At 40.6% G+C, this 13,069-nt stretch overlaps 1 protein-coding gene across 1 annotated transcript in view; it reads left to right on the top strand.

Moving 5' to 3' along the window:
* The window catches only part of pde8a (phosphodiesterase 8A), a 48,054-nt gene extending 38,220 nt beyond the window's left edge, over window positions 1-9,834 (top strand). The window contains exons 15-22 of the mRNA XM_078244037.1: window positions 1,729-1,777; window positions 1,902-2,037; window positions 2,147-2,345; window positions 4,982-5,199; window positions 5,848-5,980; window positions 6,922-7,086; window positions 7,217-7,346; window positions 7,743-9,834. Of these exons, the coding sequence (XP_078100163.1) occupies window positions 1,729-1,777; window positions 1,902-2,037; window positions 2,147-2,345; window positions 4,982-5,199; window positions 5,848-5,980; window positions 6,922-7,086; window positions 7,217-7,346; window positions 7,743-7,849 (1,137 nt within the window). The 3' untranslated portion in view covers window positions 7,850-9,834. The remainder of the gene's footprint in view (window positions 1-1,728; window positions 1,778-1,901; window positions 2,038-2,146; window positions 2,346-4,981; window positions 5,200-5,847; window positions 5,981-6,921; window positions 7,087-7,216; window positions 7,347-7,742) is intronic.
* Window positions 9,835-13,069: the final 3,235 nt, after the last annotated feature.

Below are 13,069 nucleotides of genomic sequence, written 5' to 3' on the forward strand. Positions count from 1 at the left end.
ACCCCCCCCCCCCCAGTACCCCCCGTAATTCGAACAGTGCCTTTCACTGGGTTCACTTGTGTAGTAGCGTTCCATGTTCTCCGCCCTAGTCCACAAATGTCTTGCTAGCTATCCATCAGTAGTAACTGTCACCAGCTTCATTTAGTGATTTACCACACTGACAATGAATATTCACGTATCTTATGAGCCTCAAATCTTAGTGTGAAAGCCTTGGTTAACCCACTAAACAGCTTTTTGGCATTTTACTGTTTCTCTCTGTATGTGACAGCGCAATTTTTACCCCCGAAAGGGGGCGAGGCCTTGTCGATTGGCGCTTGATGATGCAATGCTGGTCTGGTCTATTTTACAATTTATTTTTTTTATCTGATAATGGCACTAGAAAAATGGGTAAGGGGGCAACAGTTCACCCCGTGAATAACTGGAATGTCTGTACCAGATTTCATGCAATATTGAGACATTTCACTCAAAACCACAAATGTCAGCTGGCGCTAAAGAAAAGTCATGTGATCACCGTTGTCATTAGGATTCATTATCTGGGGGGCATAAATGGCTGTACAAAATTTCATGGCAATCTATCCAATAGTTCTTAAAATATTTATGTCTGGACAGTCGATTTATCCATCAAGTGTGGCTAAAAATAGTTTGATCAATCTTTACTTTCCCAATTTAATTTTCCAACACAAAGTCTATTATCCACAGCGGATACAAATCACAGTCAAGAGCCGGATCATTATACTTCTAACCACTGAGAAGCAGTGTTTGATTATTTGGGTGACAAACTGTTACCCCACAGATGAGCCCCAATTGCTATCACAGCATGCAGCATGCAGCACTGCCCAGAGGAAGACAAATGTCATAATGGAATAATTTACGGTAGATTATCTGACACGTGTACATAAATTATCATGGTGTCATTTCTGACAGAACTATTAAAGTTCATAAATATGGTAATGATTTTCTAAACTGCATATTGGTTTCATTAATAAGCTCAGCTTGGCTGCCTCATCCCTCCACTCCCTCTGTCTGCTAGTGGGGGGGGGACATGAGATGTCAACATAACATTGCCTACAAAATTTTGTTTCATAGCACAGATGAAAGAACACTCATAAAAGTGTTAATATGGAAAAGCTGTCTTTGTTTCCGCGTCCTATTTATTATAATGTTGTAATTTGTTACACTCTTGCCTCAGTCAAAATGCATTTACTTCTGCAACTTTTTCAAAATGCAGCAACAAGACATTCTGTCACCTTGACTTATGATAAACACAGATATTATTGTTCTCTTTGCAGGAGAAATTATTTGAAAATGAGCTATTGACATACTAGTCATGGTTTAAGGCTTTTAGGCTTCTTTAGAAATGTTAAAAAACAAACTAAAATGACAATTTAGTTGGATGTAAACCTTAATCTTTCCAGATAATCCTGGTGCTCTGAGGTGTTCAAAACGTGAGTTTTTGTAATCTTTTTTTTCTGATGGAAATTCCCCCTGACTTGCGGCTTAACCTGGGTAACATTCGTCTTGTTTTGTAGGTGAATGAATCATTTGTGTTAGTTGATACACATGATGTGCAAATCACAGCAACATGAATGGTCTCACCCAGCTTTCTTTACTCTGAAGTCCAAGCTGATGTTTGTGTCTGTGTTGATGCTCCTAGCCGCTTAATGATGCAGTCAGTTTGTTACACTTGCTACATCAGTCCCTGACACATTCTTTCTTTCTTGTTCACAGGATGGTTTACGCAGATTGTCAGGAAATGAATACATATTAGCCACAAAACGTAAGTTTACATGAAGAATTCAAAAAATATGATATGAAGTGCTGTGCTACGTTTTAGAGTTATATTTATTTTCCAGCTCTCTTTATCTGAATGCCTTCTTTCTTGGGTCTTCCTTTGCTCACAGAGCCCCACCATATCCCCAGTCACTTGACAACTCCTCTGTCTTTAAATGACATCCCACCTCGTATTGCCCAAACCATGGAGAATGAGGAGTCTTGGGACTTTGACATTGTCAACTTGGAGGCTGCAACCATGAGACGGTGAGGCAATAACACAGTTAAGGGCTACTAGAGGAACTGTGTCTAATTTAAAAAATAAAAGCTTTGGATGAGAGTTTATGTTAAACTACCATACTGAATCCTTCCGCAGGCCTTTGACCTACTTGGGCATGAAGATCTTCTCCCGATTTGGGGTCTGCGAGTTCCTAAACTGCCCTGAGGCCACATTGCGCTCCTGGCTACAAGTGATTGAAGCTAACTACCACTCCAGTAACTCCTACCACAACTCTTCTCATGCAGCTGATGTCCTGCACGCAACGGCGTATTTTCTCTGCAAGGAGAGGGTCAAGGTAATTTAACAAATAAACTTGCAAAACATACAATGAGTTTTGCTTTTTGAATTTTGCTGCTGGTCCATAGCGTAGACTAAAGTCACGGTTTGTTGATTTTTATATATATATATATATATATATATATATATATATATATATATATATATATATATATATATATATATATATATATATATATAAAATTATAATATAATTTTTCAACAAAAAATGTGAAAGAAAAAAGAAATGTGCCTTTCTTTGTCTTATGTGATACCAAATAAACATATTTGGGTTTAGACATCTCCTTGGGTTCCCAGGATGTAGTGATCTGTCTTATTTAGGTTAATTCATTAATTGAGAAAACTATTGACTATTGTTAGTTGCATCTTTATTACCCACTAGTGCAGTGCCTGTTCAAAACATGCCTTTTTGGAATGGGTTGATTGCTGTGCCTCCTGTATTGCTGCTTGCAGCTTTCTCCAGAAATTATGTACTCCGAAATAACTTACAGAAGGCCCCCAAAGCACTTAACATGCAACTGTAGGCCTATGCTGCTGACTTACTGTGTACTTGTTCTTGGCAGGAAAACATACATTTACCTGACAGAGAACGTTGCAGATTCAGATTCTACTCACAAAATACCACAATTAAAATATGATGCATTAAACTATCCAGCATTATATTAGAGTTGAAAATCTCCACCTTGAAGTACATTGTGCTGATAATGCCTCGCGTTTTACTTTAACTAAACATTTGAAAGCAGAACTTGCACTGTGCAGTCACAGGCGGTTTTGTAAAGCGCCTAGTGAATGTGTTTTTTTTGTAATTTGTTTTTTATAAAACTCACCTTTTATAAATGTCGCAGGTTCAATCGGTCGCGGTTCGGCTGTGGCTCATGTGGAGATTCAACGTGTCCACTTTTTTCGTGTAGCAGTCACACATCATGGTAGTTTTAGGCAATGTGGCCTGGGCGGTAGAAGCAGGGAACCCGGCTGAGCAGTGCACAGAACGGCCGGAAAAATGTGCGCAACAAAACAACGTGCTGGAGAGCCCCAACCTGTAAACACATGTTGCAGCGCGGCTCAGTCAGTGGCGGCTTCGCTGCAGCTCATCTAGAGATTCAGCGTGTCCCCCATTTCATCATTTGCAAGTAGACGGTAATTAGTTTATGGCAGATGATCAGTTTTTGGCAAGACACCTGTAAACGGTGAACCGCAATCAATGAGAATTGTAGGGATTCAGCAACTACTCGCCCTCGCTGCGCATGTGCCTTTGCTGTACTGCACGTGTGGGGACACACGTGCAGTACAGATATCCCGATTCAGTACAGATATCCTCATGTGCAGTACAGATATCCCGATTCATAGATAGATTATTAGCTTTTGTCAGAAACTTGGGTCACTGAGCTGTTATTTATTGAAATATATCATTAAAGTGGCAGTGTAAGCTCTGTTGTTACAGTTTTTATAGTGTGATCGGTATGATACCAATCCTAATAATTCCCAACAAGCGACAAATTAAATGTTTCCTGCTTTGTTTCTCTGTTTGGTTTGTCAGTATGCTGCAAAAATACTCACTTCTATACATGCCTTTTAGTTTTAGCCTTAAAGCCACACTGCCCATGGAGTGCTGTTAACAACTGTCAAAGTCAATGCTACATACAAAAAAAACTAATTCTTCCTAAATTATTGAATGTTCTGTATTTGAGAGAAAAACAAGGTGACCGCACTGGTAGTTCATGATTAGATGTGAAACTACATGGATGGTCCTCAAAGTCAACATATTGATTTTAGCATTAGTGTGTGTTAAAGGCTGCCATCCTTTAGTTTACAAGTTTGCCACAGCTTTGCTGTTGGGTCCAAACAGCTAAAGTATCTAGATGTTGGGATTTTAATACTATCAAGCGCAGCTCTCGGCTCAGAGTGTCAGTGTCCCGTCTGATTCTATGTTATTGAAGAGAGTCATGGTTTCGGCCCAAGTGTGTCAGTGGCTCAGTAACTAGTTGAGGCTGTGCACTGGCTAAGCTGATTACCAAACTGTCTATTTCTGATCTCAGTGGAGTGATCTTTTATTGGCTTAGCTAGTGAACTGTGATGTTACATCACCCAAGGTTAATGAATCCCTGGAAATCTACAGACAGGTTAGCAGGTCTGTTATGTTGTTATAAATTATTGTAGAAACTTTACTTTTTACTTTACGTTTTCTATACTTTTTCATTTATTTTCTTTTTAATTAATTAAATTATGAACTATTTCTGGACAACTTTAAAAGTAGGTTCAAACTTAGATTTAAAAAAACTACGGTGTTCTACGCACATTCAACAACATGAATTCTCTATTTGCTCGATCTAGTGCTTCATTATAGCTGTATAATTGCTTGCATACAGTATATTGAGTGACGTTAGAAATATGTACAATATTTTACGTCGGATGCATGTGTTTGGTATCATGGGAAACCTTAGGATCCCTTGTAGATGCAGCTTTAGGGTTAGGGCTAACCCTGTGTTGATAGCCGGATGTGACATGTCTCGTGAATGTAGTATAAGGTTATACTGTGCTAGCTTTTGGCCCAGTTCATCATTCAGAACTATAGACCAAGGTGGTAATATACTAGACTTTTCCTTGCCCAACAATCTGTCCAATCTGCCCCAACAGCAAAGTTTAGATCCCATTGATGAGGTGGCTGCCCTGATTGCGGCAACTGTGCACGACGTGGACCACCCAGGCCGCACCAACAGCTTCCTTTGCAACGCAGGAAGTGAGCTGGCCATCCTCTACAATGACACTGCCGTGCTAGAGAGCCACCATGCAGCACTGGCCTTCCAGATCACTACAAGAGATGATAAGTGCAACATCTTTAAAAACATTGAAAGGTAGGAGAGTCATTACGCAAGGAATAGGTCATTTAGCCATTCTCCCAAACTATTGAAGTTTAGTGGATCTAGAAGTATGTAGCTACAAGTCCTGAAAAAAAACCCATCAATACGAAGACCTCAAGTACTCTAATCCAACCAGCAATCAAATAAGTGTGTTTGTATAAAAGATCGATATTTACCTCAGTGTCTCCAAAAGAGCTACTCTAACAGTTTTTACTGACACAAGGGTTGTACTATTCCTTTTAATTTGTTCCGAATTAGATGAACTTGCTGACTTTTATGCATTACCTGAAGTATCATAAGGGGATAAGTCTGCGTATGTGCTGATGAAAGCAACACTGTGTGTTTGTGTGTTTGTGTGTGTTGACAGCGGCAGGGTAGTAATGTGATTTGAGTCCCAAAGCAGAATAGCTCACATGTGCTGGCCCTCTCAGAGGGGGAAGGTGAACAAAGCATCCATTCATCGCCACTGTCACTGCAGTCAGAAGGGGAAAACTGTTCACACGGGTTTCCATGCTTTTACCACACTGTCATCTCACTCTCTCTGTTTTCTCTTTTTCTCCTCTCCCTGCCTCCCCTCCTACATCTGATCTCTCTCTCTCTCTCTCTCTCTCTCTCTCTCTCTCTCTCTCTCTCTCTCTCTAGGAATGAATATCGAACACTACGACAGGCCATCATTGATATGGTGCTCGCAACTGAGATGACCAAACACTTTGAACATGTGAACAAATTTGTCAACAGCATCAACAAGCCACTGGCTGCTCTGGAGGAGAATGGGGTGAGATTAAAAATGCTGAAACACTTTTTCACATTTGTTTTATATTTCATACCTGTGTAGAAATTCTAATTTTAGCATTTCTTTCTAAATAGATCAGTGTTGTGTGTCACAGCAGGAAGGACACGGGAGCATTCAGACACTAGATAAACACAACTATTGTAATCTCGTTCTGTCACACACTGTCGCAGAATCATTCTCAGTCGAGCAGTATGCAAGCAACAATAGTTTTAGAGCTTGAGAGATGATGATACTGGTTCAGAGGACTTGTGACCTGTTGTTGCCTGGGCACAGATATCTTTGTGGGGAGAGAATTTTACAACTTGGTACCATATTTCTCATCTGTATGTGGAATGCTCAACACAGACATTTAAAAGTTGTCTTGCCCTTTTAAAGGCAGGAATCATCCGAATAAATTATTTGATGTCGATACGAGGCGATTTTTCACTGAGTTATAATACTGAGTACAGCTTCCAGAACATTCAAAACGTTTTGGTTTGGAGTTTAAATTTAGGCCTTTGTTTCACATATACTTTAATTTAGTTAACCTTGAGGCTTAAATAAAACAGAGACCTCACTCATCTCGGCTTAGCAAAATAGACCGTCTGTACTTCAGCTTAACATACTTGTCAGTGAATCCAATCTTGAAACATACAGTAGGCTGCAAATCATCTGACTGCACAAACCATGCTGTACTGTTTTACATGTTAGTGTTACAAGAGCTCATAATGAACACGTGCTGAATACAGACTCTCCTTCTCCATAAAGAAAACTTTTATCAGCTGTCGGTGCCATATTTCATCGTCCCGGTTTGGTTTATGAATAGTCAGTTATTTTTAAACACGTTCAGCTGCTGTGTGTGCTACAAAGGGCTATCTATTGTCACTAATACGTATACTTTCAGTTGTCTTTGTGCTAATGGTCTGCTTCTGTTTCATTTTTAGGGAAACAATGATGAGGAATCTGTCAAAAGCATTCTGACATCCCCAGAGAATCGCATCCTCGTCAAGCGGATGCTGATTAAGTGTGCAGACATCTCCAATCCATGCAGGCCTCAGGAGCTCTGTATAGAATGGGCCGGACGCATCTCAGAGGAGTATTTTGCACAGGTAATTAGAAAAAAATAGCACAGTGTTGATGGTGCGGGGATATGGATCCAGCAGGATTTGCTTTTGTTTCTTTTGTAATTAATGTATTTATTGTATGTGATGATCACTTGTGCTGTCTTCTCTGGTGCAGACGGATGAGGAGAAGAGACAAGGTCTACCAGTGGTTATGCCTGTGTTTGACAGAAACACGTGTAGCATCCCAAAGTCCCAGATTTCCTTCATAGACTACTTCATTACGGACATGTTTGATGCATGGGATGGTAAGACTGCACAGCATGACGCAAACACGAGAGATACAGCATTAGTTGTTACTTAGTTGATCTATTTTTTTTTAGACCAGTGTACAACAGTAGCATAGACAAACACACAATAACACACACAGTTGACAATTATCTTATCACTAAAGAAGACGATTATAAATGGCATGAATATAATGGTTAGAAATCTTCAAAAGAAATGAGAAACGTCCCTATGTTGTTAAATACGGCTATCAAATTAGCAATTAAAGTAATACCATCATTAGAAAGGGATTAACCTACTTTCACAAAAATGTATTAATGAGATAGTGGCATTGGTTTGAAAAACATCACACGGTCATTAAAAACAAACTGTTAAAATCTGATATGGAGCTTCAACTTCTTTTGTTGTCTCTCCAGCTTTTGCAGACCTCCCCAATCTTATGCAGCACTTGGACAACAACTTCAAGTACTGGAAAGGCCTGGATGAGAGGAAGCTGCACAGCCTGCGACCGCCTCCAGAGTAGGCGCTGCAGTGTTTGGCCCTTGGACTCTGCAGTCCAGGGCAGCCCTCCTCTCTCCTGCTGGGGCGTCTCTCTCCCTGCCAGCCCAGACAGCCAAAAGGCCTCCTCGCCTTCACTCTCTTGCTTCTGTAGCACGCCGAGCGTCCACATGTCCTTCCATACAGAAACCACAGAAGGACTTCCTGACAGACAGTTGCAGCAATAACATTGCTGGCTTTACAACCCTGTCAGATGAGAACTGTGACAAACAGACACGGACAGCATCCTTATGAACTTCTCGTGCCTCTCAGGCATTCGCAGTGTAGCTGGTCAAGTGACATGACTGAGAGAGGGTTCTAACAGGCCTCCTGGCAAAGCATCCGTCCCCTAATTACCACGTGGGCACTGCCTGTGAAGTTGCTGTTTGAGTAAAAACTGCTTGTTTACTGAAGGAGCGAGCAACACTGGAGGAGTGGGTGGAAGTGTGGCCTGGATATGAAGTTGTCCAATCCATGTCAGGCCATATAATCACCTTTGACCTCCATCCCTGTGCTCGCAGCAAGCCAGGACTGCTCATTCTGCCCCTGGAGGCCACACCATGAAAGAACACTCCACTGCTTGTTTTTGTTTTTTGTTTTTTGTGCTAAATTTTTATGTGTCCTTCAAAAACCCATCCAAGTTGACACGTAACTGTCATAACAGATATGGGGGGGATGCTTACTCTTTGGGTCAGGGAATGGATCTTTACTTTAGGCCACTGCTGAGACAAAAACCTCAACATCATGATCATAGGTAACTAATTACAGATGATTTGGTATGTTAATTTTTCTTAGATGTTCCATATTTTCTATATTAAAATTCATAAATGAATTAGTTGATAAATAAGAACAAAATGAATTTCAAAAAGAGAGAGAAAAGCCAAAGCTGATGAAGACAAAAAAAATTCATATAAAGCATTACCATATTAAACATTTTTATTTTCTTATCAAAAGTACAGTACCAGTTTGAATGAACACTTTTGTATTGCACTGTAAACAATATTAGAAATGTCTACGTCTCAGTGATTTGTCCAGGGATGGGATGTTGCATTGTAGAATAAGCTGTTATTGTTGATCATCGTGTGTGTGTGTGTGTGTGTGTGTGTGTGTGTGTGGGTGTGGGTGTGGGTGGGTGTGTGGGTGGGTGTGTGTGTGGGTGTGTGTAGGTGTGTTCATTGATGCAACAATCCCTTACTCTTGGTTTAATGCTGTAAACCGCTTGACATTTAACAACAGCAGAAATATGTGAAAACATTTTGGACTTGAAATTTTTTTCTCCCAGACATTTTTGTATCTGGTTTATCCTACTGAAAAGACTGCCTTATTTTATACAATATTTATACAGTACATCCCACTGTGCAACTGCAACGGACATCTGGAGTTTTTATTATAACATAGTCAGAAGGTTGTGTTCAAGTAAATCTCAATATTTTTATAGACAATGAATTTTACACTGGATTTGCAGCAAATGAGATCAACCATTATAGCTATCTGAATACCTGTGAATTGGAAGGTCACACAGAGCATGTATACAGAGAACTAAATGGTTAAGAAGGATGTGGATCGCAGAGTTGTCTATCACTGTCTTTAAGCAGTCTCCTAGAGGCCAGCTTGCATTGATTTTTGATCAAACATCATTCTATTTTGGCCACTTGTCCAACATCCTTATGCACAGACCCAGGGAACAGCTTTTTGTTTAAGGCTGGTTTCAGATTAGGATATTAATATATGTTAAAGATTGTTGCTTATTAAGAATATTTCCTCTTTAAACAGTATATAAATGCCATAACAGCTAAGCAAATGATGGTTAATAAGATGTATTGACCCCAGTTATCTTTGTTTCTCTCTTATGACAGAATTGTACACGCAATCAGGGGATTTGTTTGTTCCTTCTGATTCACATCTTGGTCTGAAGGCACGGGAAAAAAATTAGAAACTATTCAATGAAAAATAAAATAATGTCAATTATAAGTTTGCAGTCTATTTCCTGGAATGATTCAACATCTGTCCTTTACTTACTTATGTCATCTGTTTTTTTCTCTCATTATTTATTAGCCTACACTATGCCTTATAAATGTATTTAATATTTGCACCGAGTCTGTCCAGCTATTATACTACCTCTTTAAGTCACTTGGCTTACTTTTAACTATCTTCTGTTTTTTTAGAGCAATAAGAAAATATCAAGTTTGAATTGAAGGTTCCGTTTTTTTAATGGAGGCAAAAGATTCATGAGCAAACTATGGTGGCTGGCTTTTGACACCTACTGTACTTACTTTAAAAAGGACAATAGAAAACAAAATGAAACTCATTTTCTTTCACTGAGATGGCCATAGCCCCCATTGATACATAAGCATTGGACAAATCTGCTTTTTTTTTCTCTCTTCTTCCAGAATGATAGAATACCAGCTCTCCACTGGGGTCGGTACAAACAGTCTTGTTCATCTCTTCGGGGTCACTCCTCATTTATCATTTAAAAAACATTTTTTTGAAAGAACACAGAGAAGCATAATAGACTGCTTAGTGTATTGAATTGATCAATGGGTGTGTTTAATTTGCTATGAATTCAACTTTTAATTAGTGTGTTATTTCTTCTTTAAAAAGTTAAATATTCTTACTTTAAGGTTAGGATTTTGGTTTAGTTGTTTTTTTTAAAGACATATTTGATTAAGATTAGGAAATGATTGTCGTCCTGGTTAAAAGAAGACAATGCTGACTATTAACAGGAAATGGGAAATAAACAATGGTCTCCCATGTCTAAATCACTTTGTTGACCCATCTACAGTATCTACTGCAACCTCCTCCCTCCAGGGTTTTGTGATGTTAAACAAAACAAGAGTCAATAATTCACACTGCTGCTAGAGGCCCTTAAGGTCATCTTAACATAGATTGTTTTAAACATTTTTTAAAGCATTTTTTCACGCAGTGCAAAAGATGTGTCTGAAGACAGCTTTCTATTCAACACAAAATGCCCCACATTCAGCCTGGTAAAAAAGGGTGTGATGTAACAGTTTTGATGTTGGTAATAGATAAATATTGAGCCAAGCGATTACAAACTGAACATAATCTGTGGGAGTTACAGTTTGTAGTCTAGTTGTGTAATCTTGTACAAATATAATACCACAAATTCTTATGTTTCTGAAGATAGTGCATTGGTACTTTTGGCAGCGTGGTCAAGGTTAATCATTTTCTAAAATTTCATAATGCCAGACATTGAATGCCTGTCTTGATAAAGCTTGATGGACTGGAGGAGAAAACAGCGACATGGAATGTTGGGAGCTGTGGCGTCCTTTCGCTGAGACTTGGCTTGATCCAGGAGTGCTGCTGCTATTTGGGGTGACTCTTTTTCTGTGTGCCGATCTGGTGGCGACATTCTGCTTTATGATGAATCATACATAAGTTGAAGGAGCTGATGGGATAACATTTCACTGGAATTTTACCTCATGCGATTTCATGTACTGCTGCACCTCCATCTGTGTCCCCTCCCGGACTATTCGTGTGTTCCCTAATCAGAAGCGCTGGTTCAAAGCAGACATAAGCATGAAGGTCAGGAGCCGGTGTGCAGCTTTTAAATTACAAAACACTATGGAGTATAAGCATGACCAACATGACCTCCAAAAGTCCATCAGAGCTGCTTAGCAGACATACTCCCAAGAGACTTGAAAGCTGCAACAGGGACAATAACACACTCTCTCCTCCCATGATTGTCTTGCGTCTCTCCAGTGCTTCCTCGGTGGGATGGACTAAGACGTGAGGAATGGAGGCAAGTGGAGGAGTCGGGGATGCAATGTAAGGGAATGTGAGATGCACCTTAGGTCCTCAGGGCCCTTAAGCAGGTTAACCCCTGAAAGGCTGCAGGACCCGATGGTTTGACACCGAGAGTCCTCAAGGCCTGTGCTGAACAGCTGGCAGGGGTGTGCGCTGCCTTTTTTAACACCTTTCTCATGCAGGAAACTGTCCCATGCATTTTTAAATTATCTGTCAGTATCGGTTCCTAAAACCCTACACACCACTAAAATGAACTACTTTAGGGCTGTGGCACTCACACCAGTGGCCATGAAGTGTCTGGATAAGTTGATCCTCCACTCCATCAATTCTGTGGTTACGGACCCTGTGGAGCCTCTGCAGTTTGCTTACCGCCCCAACAGGTCAGTGGACGACGCGGTGGCCCTGGCACTTCACTCCATACTTGAACACTTACAGCACACATGCACACACACGCCTGCTCTTCCTGGACTACAGCTCTGCCTTTAACACTAAGACCATTGAAGCTGACTGGAAATGGAAGGCCTGGGAGTTCCAACACCCACCCGAAAGTGGATCCTGGAATTTCTGGTAGACAGACCACAGGTGTTGAGGGTGGGAAACAAGGTCTCTGCTAAGCTCACAGTCAACACAGGAACCCCACAGGGCTGCAGCCTCAGCCCCAAACTCTTTTTCCTGTACACATATGACTGTGTCTCCACCCAGGACAATAACATAATCATCAAGTATGCTGATGATACAACCATCCTTGGAAGGGAGGGATGAATCACTATATAGGTAGTTAGTCCACAAAATCACCCTCTATGGGGAGGACAACGACCTGGTGCTTAACATAGACAAAACAAAAGAAGTGATTCTGGACTTTAGGAGGAAAGCCCCTGCTCTGCAGCCTCTTACCATCAAGGGGGATGGAAGTGGATCTGACTGACAGCTACAAGTTCATTGGCCTTCATATCTCTGAAGACCTGATCTGGGTCAAAACAAGTGAAAAAAGCACAAAAGTGGTTGTACTTCATTACGGTAGTACAACAGCAAGACAGCTAAAGAAGGCCGGGCTTAGGTATCAGCCCCTCACCCAGGCATACAGAGGACTCGTTGAAAGCATCCTTACACACTGGCTGAGAGGAAATTTCTTTAACGGGTCATCAAGACTGCAGAGAGGATTATCGGCTCCAACCTCCCCTCCATTAATACACTTTACATGCAGTGCTACAGATACAGCGCATCGTCAAAGACAAACATCTTCCAGCCTATGCTATGTTCAGGTGGAAGGTCTTAGGATACAACCTGAGAAACCACAGGCCAGAGAGCATCTCGACCCACAAGGCCCGCTTCCACAACAGCTTCTTTCCAGCTGCTTTCCAGCTGCTGTTAGACTTGTTGTACAGGACATTAAAGTGGGAAGGGCATATCACACCTACAATAACAGCTGTGAAAAAATAAC

This window comes from Sander vitreus, chromosome 1, assembly GCF_031162955.1.
Source record: "Sander vitreus isolate 19-12246 chromosome 1, sanVit1, whole genome shotgun sequence".
Taxonomy (NCBI): Eukaryota; Metazoa; Chordata; class Actinopteri; order Perciformes; family Percidae; genus Sander; species Sander vitreus.